The sequence below is a fragment of the Pleurodeles waltl genome, chromosome 3_1 (assembly GCF_031143425.1).
Source record: "Pleurodeles waltl isolate 20211129_DDA chromosome 3_1, aPleWal1.hap1.20221129, whole genome shotgun sequence".
NCBI classification, from domain to species: domain Eukaryota; kingdom Metazoa; phylum Chordata; class Amphibia; order Caudata; family Salamandridae; genus Pleurodeles; species Pleurodeles waltl.
The window spans coordinates 419,067,047-419,079,930 of record NC_090440.1 but is presented as its reverse complement, the minus strand read 5'-3'; the positions used below and the strand labels follow the sequence as shown (position 1 = coordinate 419,079,930).

Below are 12,884 nucleotides of genomic sequence, written 5' to 3'. Positions count from 1 at the left end.
TATATTTTAAAAGTGTATTGATATTATAGTATGGTGTTTAGAGCTTGTGAAATAACCCCATCCCTGGCAGCTGTGTGTTTATCCCTGCTGGTAGATTGTGGGCATATAATTGTAGATCTAAAAAACTGATTCAGTACTTATTTTGAACTGTATCACCAATAGCTGTAATCCAAGAAATCTGACTCGGAGTTTATTCTGTACTGCATTGTAATAGTTATGAAAATGGCAGTAAACAAAAGTGTTAAATTAATGAGTGTCTTCTCAAAGCCATGGATTTTACCAAAGTTGGTGTGAAAACTGTGGTTTAAAATCCACTATTGGAGTCAATGTTTTTCAAACTTTTCTCAGTGGAGCGAAACCCCCACCCTCCAATGTCCCCTAGATAATGTCAGACCCACCCATGTTTGCTTACTGTAGTTGAGGTAACTGTTCCCTCGACATATCATTTGTTTGTGTTGTATTGTTATATTGATGGAGCAATTATTCTGGAACTCCAGCAACATTAATTATGGTGATGTCATCACAATTAAGGTCATGTGACATCGCTTCCTGGGAAGATGCCGGGTTAAAGACCATATGGTGTCACTTCATTAAGATCAAAGGATATATGATATCAATTCCGCTACCCCTGGCATTAACACCCATGATTCGCTAACCATTAGTCAGAGTTGGGAAGGCTGATGTTAATAACGTAAATGCTTCAGCATTTTTTGTTTTACAAAAAAAAAATGGTTGTCATTTGTCTCTGTAATATAACCGCAAGATTCCAAGTGTACTGCACACATTGAAGAGCATTTAATTGACTTACTTACATGTTTGTTTGAATCCAGGATAGTAATGGTATAGATAAGAACAGGCATCTCACCTTGCCAAATTGAAAGCGTCGTCAATGATTTGTGCCCGGTTGATCACTGGAATAACCTAAAAAGCACAAGCATGCAACCATGAAGCAACACATAGTTATAAAATGGAAGCAGACCACCTATTGTGTGCCGCCTTTAGCCTCTTGACTGCTACGCTCCCCTACCAGTGCCAAACCCTTTGTTAGATGTTAAGGGCAGCTTGGATTTGAACATTCATAACATTTTCCACAAAAGGTATCCATTCCAAATTTCCATCCTTTTTTCTAACATGTTGGGGATTTTAAAGGTACCCAGGGTATTTGATTCCCGTGGAGGAAACCAGTAAGTCAGCAAAATAAAGCTAAACCTTGGTATTTGTGGAGAAAGTGGGGAAAAACATGCTGTGCAAGAAAGCATTAGTATTTCTCTTTTCTAAAAATAGCACACACCAAAGGTTAACTTTGCTGGTATCAGACAGCTTTCAGAAACAAGCAAAGTTAGTTCATTTTTTTAAACTTTTGTGGATACAGCCTGCTTGCAGTTTGTACTGTAAACCATTGTGATCATGGAAGCTGTATATTTTTCAGAAAGGGAAGCATAATTCTGAGTTAAGCAAGGGCTAATTTGTGCACTTTTTATGGAGGTTATCCCAAATAAACTAACTGTAGAAAACAATGAAAATGAGTATAAAAAACAGCCATTTGTGACAACATTTTTGTCTGTAACTTCTTGTCACAATGACTGCTATACAAAAGCTATGTGTGTGTGTGAATATATATGTGTGTTTTGTAGGTTTTCCAAAAACCAGAGCCAGCAACTGTGTTCCACCTTTTTATGACTATTCATTGTGCACCCACTATGCAGCAATTCACATGGTAAAATTTAATGGGTATAAGGGAAATCTATGTATTTCTGAATTGTACACAAGATACTGAGTTTAGTAACAGTGGATATTTGTACACCTGAATTTATGGTTGCCCATAGCATCATGTAATTCAGAGGGCATTTTGCAAAATGTCTTCTTTCTTGCATACTGGCTTGTGATGAAAGCCACAAATGCAGATAAATCCAATTATTAATAACAACTGTTCCATTATTCTGTGTTCCCACGTCTCTTGACAAAAACAGTACCCCAATTGTGTGGCTCTGCCAAGCTTCCACAACAGGAAAGAGCCCAATATGCAATATGGACAGATCAAATTTTTTCTCTCAAAACATATTTTCCTCACATCTCTGTGAGAGGGAAAATCCCAGAATCTGTAGGGATGAACAAGTTTACTATCATCCAGTGTTTTCATATGTCTCAGATAAAAATTGTGCCAGACTTTTTGGGTGAGCCTAGCACTGGCAACACCAAAGGCCCCAAAATGCAATATGGAGACATCGGTAGTAGGGTGGCTGTTGAAATTGTTCCCAGGCTTGACTGCCACCAGGAGACCAAAGACGGATATTTCTAAAAAAGTAGATACCCGGGGCATCCAGGGTGGTATGCCTTGTGTGGAACCTATGATCTGTACTTAACAACAAAGCTCTGCAAATCTCAAACTTTGCCTAAAATCACATATTCTCTTTGCATTTCTGTGACAGACGTCTCTGAACTCTGGAACCTGCAGGGACCTACAAAATGATCACCACTCAGAATTCCCCTACTTGACCAAATAAAAAGAACCACCCCACTTGAGTGGCTTGGCCTAGTGCCCATAATAGGAACAGATCAAATCAGACTTGATGGGTGATCTTCCACGTGGAATGGGGTATCGCCCAATGCTAATGCCAATGCTCAAACCCATTTATTTTTTTAAGAATGTAAACTCCCTGGTGTCCACTGGTGGGGGGCAGATTAGGGGTACCCTCACTAAATGGGTTGAAACTCTTCTCTGCACCGTGTTTGGGGTGGGGAGCAGACAGACTCCATCTTCTGGAGATGGGTACAGCTTGATGTTAGGGTAGGCTCCCTAGTAACTAGTGGGCTTTCTGCCTCACCAGGGAAAATTGGGATCAAACCACCTCTCAGCCCCTCGTGGGCAAAAAGGAAGTTTTGCCCCTTTTGGAATGGAGTATGACATTATACAAGGGCACATACTTAAGCCCCATTCTTTTGCCCAAATGTTAAATCCTTGCTGTCTAGTGTGCTTTTTACTCTCCTTGGAGGAATTTTCTGGGCAACCTCCTGACTGTCTGTGGATATGGATCAAGGCCAGGATAGGCCACTACCCACCCTGTAGTTTGTTTTAGAGCCATACTGAAATACCCTGTGTTGAGCGGAATTCTTGCCCCCCACCCCCATGCAGCAATCTGGGGCAAAACCCCTCTCTGAAGGACTAGTTTCCCCCTTTTAGGGTGGTAGTATGGCCTGATGCAATGGTGGGATGTTTGCACCCCTTTCTATAGCCCAAATGTAAAACCCCAGGTGTCTAATGGGTTTTCTGCTATATAGAATTGGCAGATTGGGAATAATAATTCACATCAGCCCCTTGAGGTAGACTGGGGGAGGAGGCATCACCCAAGGCTGCCCAATCCCCTTTTTATTTTCCTGGTGTCTAGTGGGTTTAAAAGCCAGAATTTGTCCACCATGGGGCAGAAAGATGTATGCCATTTGTTGGAATGAGAACATTGCCCTGTGCTTAGTAGGTCACCCCACCCCTTGTTTTTTTGTTGTTTTTTTTAGCAGATTTTCCCTGGTGTTTAATTGGCTTTCTGTACATGTTGGAATACCCATGCCGCTTCATTTTTTTCCAGCTATCCCTTGGGGCTTAGTGGGATGTCTGCCCCTAGGAAGAAGAGAAGGGCTGTTGTGTCTTTGTGGGGTGGGGTAATGTTTCTACTGGTGCCTAGTGTGCATTCTACCACCCCCCAGGGGCAGCACATCCCCTGAGTAGGTCTTGGACTGCTCTGATTCTCTACCCTGAGAAAGTCAAGCACTACAGTTGGATGTTTGGTTCCCACTAAGGTCAAATTGTGGACCTTTTACTTGTGACCCAATTTCTTAAAATATTTTATTGTGATCAGGTGAAAAGAGAGCTGTTGCCAATATCAATGGTTGTAAAATATAAAACTTGTTCCAGACATGCCTGGCTGAGAGAAGCTGCTCCCTGCAAAGTCTGGATTTCAGGTTAGTAACATATCACACACTAAGAAAATAACATTTAGGATCAGGTTTTGATATCAGCATACAGGAAAACATACTATTAAGTGATCTTTAGTGTTGATAGAACATCTATCTTGTCTAAAATCTTATGCCAGATGTAAAACCTATTAAGTCTAAACAAGTTTGAAACTTTCCATTTTCCTAGTGAAGACATTAAAGACAAAATTACAATGTGAATCCCTCTGTCACTGCTCTTGTGCTAATTGCTCTCTGTTGCCTTTTTTTCTTCTCTTTTTCTTGCTGTCTGTCCTCGTTTTGTTGCTCTTTCTGTACATCTTTGTTGGACTAGGAGCCCAGTTAAATTTTTCAAGTTCTGTCTCTCCTTAAAATTTTCTGTGACCCAGTAGGGCCTGGCACACGTCTGTTCTATTCTCCCCACTCCTCCATGTCTTTCTAATTCACAAGTAATGTTTCTACTTATTGTTTAATTTGTAAACCAATAACTGCCAGAGTCCAAAGTTTAACTCGGAAACCCACGGACAGCACTCCGATACATGGAGGTGCCGAATACCAAGGCTGTGTAGTCTGAACTCCAACTCCTGGAGTGTAGCTTCGGGGTGGAGGGGTGTTTGGGATGTGTGTCCCCCCAAAAAATAAATGCATTCTTGGCTTGGACGTTTGTTTAGGAGGCCCTGATTCAGGGTTACTTTCTCTGAGAGTACTGTGAACATTGATGTAAATGGGGGAAAGAGGGAGATAGTTATCTGGTTGCTGAATTTCAAAATGTGAAACCAGATAACGTGAAATCAACACTGGCTTTCCTGCTTGTGCGATCCCATGCAAATATGTTATTGTATTTTATTTCACAGAATTTCCTTCTCTTAAATATCACATATGCATTTGAACACACTTTTAAATTCTTCAGTTATTGGTGTGTCCTGTACAAGCAGCTCTTACATTTTATTTAATAGACAGTAATGCTGCTTTATCTATAATAAGAATTTAAGCCATGTTTAGGGTTTACTGACTTGTCTCTCAATTTACTAATGGCATTGTCATTTGGGGGCAAGCCATGAATGTTTCTGAAACAATCACTTTTAATAAATATCTATGCACTGATATAATCTGATGCACTGAGGCTAAAAGAAATACACTCTTTTGAATTTTGAAGAGACAGTAACATATTTTTACATTATGTTTGTTGCATGTTATACATGCTAAACATTTTCATTGTTCGACTTGTGCATGTACCTTTAGAGCCAAGCCAGACACAGGCCTCAGCTCTTGCTGCCTCTATTAATTTGGTTGTATGCCCTTCTCTATTTGCAACTTGGGCTTAGTATATGGAGATGTGAGTCACTTGATAAAATTATTTTGAGCGGCAATGGCTGGATTCTGCTGCCTAGATGCACTGATTTGACAACCCTACTATCACGGCTTTTTATAGCAGAGAGAAAGAATAGTGCATGTAGTGAAAGTGAATTTAAATTCAGTGATCCTAGGGGAGGGAACTCCAGGCCATTGTGTTGTATGTGACTGTTCTCGTGAATTCACAGGGAGGATTCTGGAGGCACTAAATAAGGTCTGCTATGCCTGCATCATTTTTTCTCATTGTTCTCATTTCAATTGAATCAGAATATATATACAGGGAGTGCAGAATTATTAGGCAAGTTGTATTTTTGAGGATTAATTTTATTATTGAACAACAACCATGTTCTCAATGAACCCAAAAAACTCATTAATATCAAAACTGAATATTTTTGGAAGTAGTTTTTAGTTTGTTTTTAGTTTTAGCAATGTTAGGGGGATATCTGTGTGTGCAGGTGACTATCACTGTGCATAATTATTAGGCAACTTAACAAAAAAAAATATATACCCATTTCAATTATTTATTATTGCCAGTGAAACCAATATAACATCTCAACATTCACAAATATACATTTCTGACATTCAAAAACAAAACAAAAACAAATCAGTGACCAATATAGCCACCTTTCTTTGCAAGGACACTCAAAAGCCTGCCATCCATGGATTCTGTCAGTGTTTTGATCTGTTCACCATCAACATTGCGTGCAGCAGCAACCACAGCCTCCCAGACACTGTTCAGAGAGGTGTACTGTTTTCCCTCCTTGTAAATCTCACATTTGATGATGGACCACAGGTTCTCAATGGGGTTCAGATCAGGTGAACAAGGAGGCCATGTCATTAGATTTCCTTCTTTATACCCTTTCTTGCCAGCCACGCTGTGGAGCACTTGGACGCGTGTGATGGAGCATTGTCCTGCATGAAAATCATGTTTTTCTTGATGGATGCAGACTTCTTCCTGTACCACTGCTTGAAGAAGATGTCTTCCAGGAACTGGCAGTAGGACTGGGAGTTGAGCTTGACTCCATCCTCAACCCGAAAAGGCCCCACAAGCTCATCTTTGATGATACCAGCCCAAACCAGTACTCCACCTCCACCTTGCTGGCGTCTGAGTCGGACTGGAGCTCTCTGCCCTTTACCAATCCAGCCACGGGCCCATCCATCTGGCCCATCAAGACTCACTCTCATTTCATCAGTCCATAAAACCTAAGAAAAATCAGTCTTGAGATATTTCTTGGCCCAGTCTTGACGTTTCAGCTTGTGTGTCTTGTTCAGTGGTGGTCGTCTTTCAGCCTTTCTTACCTTGGCCATGTCTCTGAGTATTGCACACCTTGTGCTTTTGGGCACTCCAGTGATGTTGCAGCTCTGAAATATGGCCAAACTGGTGGCAAGTGGCATCGTGGCAGCTGCACGCTTGACTTTTCTCAGTTCATGGGCAGTTATTTTGCGCCTTGGTTTTTCCACACGCTTCTTGCGACCCTGTTGACTATTTTGAATGAAACGCTTGATTGTTCGATGATCACGCTTCAGAAGCTTTGCAATTTTAAGAGTGCTGCATCCCTCTGCAAGATATCTCACTATTTTTGACTTTTCTGAGCCTGTCAAGTCCTTCTTTTGACCCATTTTGCCAAAGGAAAGGAAGTTGCCTAATAATTATGCACACCTGATATAGGGTGTTGATGTCATTAGACCACACCCCTTCTCATTACAGAGATGCACATCACCTAATATGCTTAATTGGTAGTAGGCTTTCGAGCCTATACAGCTTGGAGTAAGACAACATGCATAAAGAGGATGATGTGGTCAAAATACTCATTTGCCTAATAATTCTGCACTCCCTGTATATATATATATATATATATAGAACACTCAAACACTCAGAGTAGATAGGAGATGCAGTGGCAGGTACATGGAACATGATGGGCAAAAAGGAAGGAGCAGGGACATGGACACAGACAACAGAGTGCAGGGGGAGGTAGGGTAGGTGCAGCAAGCTAAGCAGAGAGGCTAAGAAGGAGGGAAACAACAGGGCATAGAACTGAGAAACAGCGGGCAGGAGGAGTGGGCAGGGATATCAAGCTCAATGGAGGCCAGTGGCAGCCCATCGGACCATGCAGGGCAGGAGGGAGGGGGCTGGTGCATGGACTCAGACAACAGACGGTAGGGAGGAGGTAGATGGCACATCAAGCTAACTGTTGAGGGCAGGTGCGAAGGCCAGTGGCAGAACAAGGGCAACACAGGACTGTAATGAGAGAGCAGAGGTATGGACTTAGACAATGGGTGTCAATGAAGAGGGCAGGAATTTCAACCCGGGGGTAGCAGCATAATCCCAGGCCATGCCCTACATCCAAACCTCCCCCCACCGTGATGGGCATTTTACTTGACATTTAAAAAAAACCTAGAAATTCACTGAAGAAAACAAAGGTTACAGAGACGTTATAGTTAGGAAATGGAATTAAAAAAAGCCTTAGAAATATACTTAAGAAACCTAAGGTTACAGGGACATTATAGTCAGGGTCAAATTTTACAACCACAAACCCATAAACATTCAGCTGTTGTAGTTAGAATAAAAAATTATAGTTATAGTTAGATTTACAAACATTTAAGAGGGGTCTCCCAGGCCCAGGGACTACCACCTCCCCTTGGCCAATTTATTTTGAGAAAGAAGAAGGGGGGATAAGCAGCTCCCCTCCTGGGCACTATCCGAGCCCAGGGACCACCACCTCCCTGGGGCTGGCCCGTGCAGAACAAAGTAGGGATGCCACACTGACCCCATCCTGGAGCCATATATGGCCCTAGGGACTGCCAACCCACAGGGTCAGCTCATGCTATCTCCTGAGATGCCCCCCTCAGGAGATAACTGTTTACTTTGGCTTGGCCAGAGCCGTCACAGCTATCGCCAAGCAAAAGCAGACACTCATCTTCCAGGAAGCGGGAGCTGTCAAAACGCTAGCTGGAAGCAGAGTTTTTATCTGTTTCTTTGAAAGAGATGAAAGCATTGCTCCTGCAAACAGGGAGCTGCATTTCCAGCAGCTCCCTGCATGCGGGAGCAATGCCGGTTCCCGCAAGAGGTGGGGAGCAGGCTGGGACCGTGGGGAGCTTGATGCTCGTGGCTTAGTCCACGACAAATAAAGTTAAAATGCAGAATCCTGCCCTGCGTCTTTATCTTTCATAAATTTGCAGGGCAGGATTCACTGTGGCACAATTCTCATTTCACAGAAATTACACCTCAACGGGAACCACTTACAGATAGAAACAAAGCAGGTGCCCAAGTTAAAGCTTAACTACTGTGAAGTACTAATCATCCTAATTTCTTCCACATAGTCAAGGCAAAGCAACAGCTTTTTTCCTCTACATTCCCATCTATTCCCATCTATACTAATCCACCTATCCCAGCTATAACTTACACCCTCGCCATGCACTGCTAACTACTGCAAATATTACAGCACTCATAACATCTTTTATAAGATCATTGATATTATCACTGCAACATGGGCAGTAACATTATTGATGAGAAAACTGTGCATGACGGGGGCCCGAGTTATAAGAAATAACCAAAAGGTGATTGGAGGAATACTTGCAAATAATCTAACCAGTGGCAATCACTCAAGGTAGCATTCCAACACATTCTGTTTCAACCACTGTGCCACTGTAGACAGAAGCCCACCTAATGTACATCAGTTCTGAACCTCTTCTTCAGGGAAACAGTCTATCCCGATCCTTGGTCATCTCAGTCCTCCACCCTGCTGCTCACTGCTGTTTTAGCATTTGAGATTCACTCCACCAAATCTCATTGACTGAGCTATACCCCTGTCCATTTCATGCCTCTAATATCCAGCACCAGTCATTCCCTGCCCTTCTATGTCATCTTGAACTTTCTTTTTAATTCCTCCTTTCTCCCTTTGCCACTGTTTTCCGTCTTTCTTTTCCTCTTTCTTTCTCACTTTTGTGTTTTTCTCTCCCTTGCTGTGAGTGAGGAATAACAAGTAATGACCCAAAAAAATGAGTGCTGGTGTGTCCCACCTGAAACCACTGGCTCAAATTAAACACTGCTTCCACTGCATCTCCTATTCTTTCTTTTCTGCATTCTCTGCATAACAAACATTTTCTCTGGTCAATTTAGTTGCACATCTACATGTTTTTTTCCATATATGCTTTCTTTGCCTGAACGCTTTCAGTTTTCCTGCTTTCATTGCCCCACATTATCCTTTAAGTGTCTAAATTATTTGCTCCTCTTTAGCCTTTTGTTTACTCACCACCTTTAAACCATCTTATTCCATTTGTACCTATTCAAACATCAATTGTACATATTTATTCAAATAAAAACAGAATGGGGCCCATAGACCAATAGGACAGAAAATCACTTACAGCTGTAGTTCAATTGGCCTAAGTATCATTTTCTTCTTTTCTAATCTTGGTTTGTAATAAAAAATATATAGATTTGTATTGTACAAGTAATCATTCCCAATGTCATAATATCCATGTGTTTGGCTCTGAAGCCCACTGCACTTTACCTGCTCATTGTAGTATAAGAAATACAAAACTGTAATCCTGGTATGTGTTTCACTCTTAGCACCTCAAAGGCATGTGACAAAACTAGTCTGAAAGTAGTTTAAATTTCAATCTTTCTCAAAATGGCGTGAGTGCCTGTTGCATAACAGACTGTCCGTAATGGATCATTTTTCCCCAGTGTAGCTACCTTTTGCCACTGCAGTAGCAAGAAGAACATCTGTTAGCTTTATAAACAGTCCACATCAGTGGGAGCGCAATTCAAAATCAGATCTCTTCTCAGTTGTGTTGTTTGTATTGGACAGTGTTTTGCCTAATTTGCAGGAGATATGACATCTTAGTAGAAGATCTGTAAGTGAGCGAGATCAGTCTTGTACTCCCTGTACTTTGTTTGAATGAGAATTCCTGATGGATGAGGGCCTTAATATGTCTTTTGCTCAGAGGTCTTTTATTTACCTTTCCTCCTCTGACAATTTGAGTCACTTTCCATTATTCATATCCTTCAGGAGTGGTCTGTCTGGGTTTTATCTACTTCTGCTTTAAAAACTCAGTGGCAAGTCATCAGCGTCTTTAGACTAGAGAAATGTATGATGGTTTGAGTTCTATTCATCCCATCTTCCTGAGGGGATTTGTTTGAGATAGTTCTCCACCTTGGGACCTTCTAGTTCAATCAGTTCTTCAGTAAGCCTCTTTTTGGCCTCTGGATCAGATTTCCCTAAAAGTCATAACTTTTACAACCTTTTACTGGTCGCTATCACCACGGCCAAAAGGCTAGAGGGTTTGGCATCTTTGCTTTTCAAGATTTCTACAAACATGATGGTTTTCCTTATTGGTCCTAGGTTTGTCCCCAAGAGTGTGTCCAAATTTGCAAAGTTGTATTGATTTCCTTGTCTAGGAGTTTCTTGTTCAGTCAATGTAATAACCTGTTTGTGAAATGAGGTCCTGAAGGTAAGGGATTTGGCTCCTTCTTCATCTACTCATCTAGTGTTACATTCTATCAGGGTTTGAGCTACCTGGACACCATCATAGACATTTCACCAGACATGCAGTTGTCTCTCTCACAAGCATCTGCTTGGCAACCACTTGGGCTGTTTCAAATACTGGGTTTGTGTCCATTGCTTCTGGTTAGTCCTTGATGGAAGACATCATATGATTTTCAGATGGGTGTTGCATTCTGATCACTTTCATGTCTGTGATCCTCTTTGCCAAAGCTGCAGCTCAGCTTGAGTATGTCTTCTTAGCATAAGGAGAGGAGTGAGGATGAAAAATGAGGCATTATTCTCTTTATTTATCAGTAACCTCATTACTCCAATTTTATGTTCCCTGCAATAGGCGGTATGCCTTCATTGCCCCTGTCTACAATTTTGTTTTTTGGGCTTGAACAGTTTTCCAGGAGGATGGAGATGCTAATATTATGGGTATGTGAAGCTTACATAATTTGGTGTAGTGTAAATATGCAAGTGACTACAAAAGTATGTGAAATGAAATATAGGGGTGGGTGGTGTGTTTCATTCTGCCTACAGAATTGATGGATTTGAGGACTCCATGTTACTCTTGTGATTCGGAGTTCCGGGCAAAATTGCGCCAATCGTGGCATGGTGCATTTTTTTCCAGCAAGGCTCCAGAAATGTGTGTGCGAGATTTGGTATCCCCTAGTGCCATTTTGTAACTTGGGCGGTCCCACGCGTATGTAGTCAGAGGGCTGCTTCTCAAATAAATTTGCTGCAGCTGGAGTGGATTTTCTACTGAAGTGCCATCAAAATCAACTCAAATGGCCACATGCTCTTGTGCTCCGCATGTTGTGTTTGCGCTGATTTTTCAATGCTGCTCGTGCTACTGGTGCTAAATTGCAAACTTCGAGGAATCTCATATAGTTTTGATGTAACTCCGCAGAATTCCACAGGGTGGAACTCTGTGAGTTCCGCTCACTCTGCCCACTCCGCCCACTACTAGAAATTATGCCTTATTACAAATCTACCTGCAATGTTTGTTAACTGTCCACATCAAAACAATGACGCTTGCATTTGGGTTTATACTTTTGTGGTAAAAAATTACCCAGTCAGTTTGGGTAAAAAATCTACCTGAAATGCCACTTGCATTCCAAAAAGTTCAGATTAGTACATCTTGTGTCAATTTTTTCTCCTCGAAATTAAGCGATTAAGACATAATGGTGTTATTTTGCTAATTTTGCAAACGTTTTATTATGCAAAATTACTAAAATAAAACTAGCTGCAACAGTGTACCAAAAATTTCATACAGGCCTAATTCATATGCTTTTTTGTCATATTAAGAGTGTCTGAAGGGAGGTGGGCACTTCACCAAAGTATGATTTGTGATGAGGAAAAGAAAATTGGATTATTGGGATTACCTTTAAGTGATCTAAACATTAAGTAGCATCAACTTGAATCACTAACATCCAACAATAACCACAGAATACTTGTCTCAGGCAGTATATTTTGCAGATAAGGCACAAGCTAATATCTATCACATATATACATCACCCATAAAATAAAAATAAATTGACATGTTTATGTATTATGCCTTAATAATGGAAATGCAGTAGAGAAAGGTAAATTCTTGTGCATTCTGAAAGAGGAAAGGAAATGGCTGCCTATTAACTACACACTCTTAAGTGAAATTAAATCAGAATACACCTTGAAACTTACCGTGTGATTGGTTTGGAACTGAAGTAGAAGCCTCCTCCAGTTTGCCTGGTCATAATTAACCCTGTAATATCCAACTACATCAAGGTTGACCAAAATCCAATCTGTACTGCCATCAGCCACTTGAAAAGTATTATTGACAGCTGAGAGAAAAAAAAAAAATATGGGGATCTAAATGAAATATATTTCTATGTTCGGTAGTCTTGTTAAGGATAGTGCTTCCTTATGCTTAAAACAGTTTAACAAATGCCTTTTATATAAAGGAAAAACACATTATTACTTTTGAAAGACAAATGTCATAGTAGTAATCTTATATTAGACTGCAACCTGAAGTGATTGTAACATTCCCTTTGAAAGGAACATCATATCTTATTATTAATGTCCATAAATTAAATAATTAGGTTGAGTAGCCCTAGG

General features: G+C 41.0%; 1 protein-coding gene across 1 annotated transcript in view; it reads right to left on the bottom strand.

Moving 5' to 3' along the window:
• LOC138284181 (aminopeptidase N-like) overlaps positions 1-12,884 on the bottom strand; it is a 280,304-nt gene that overhangs the window by 100,912 nt on the left and 166,508 nt on the right. Inside the window, exons 12-13 of the mRNA XM_069222678.1 lie at positions 12,471-12,610; positions 866-921 (exon numbers count right to left, since the gene is read on the bottom strand). Of these exons, the coding sequence (XP_069078779.1) occupies positions 866-921; positions 12,471-12,610 (196 nt within the window). The remainder of the gene's footprint in view (positions 1-865; positions 922-12,470; positions 12,611-12,884) is intronic.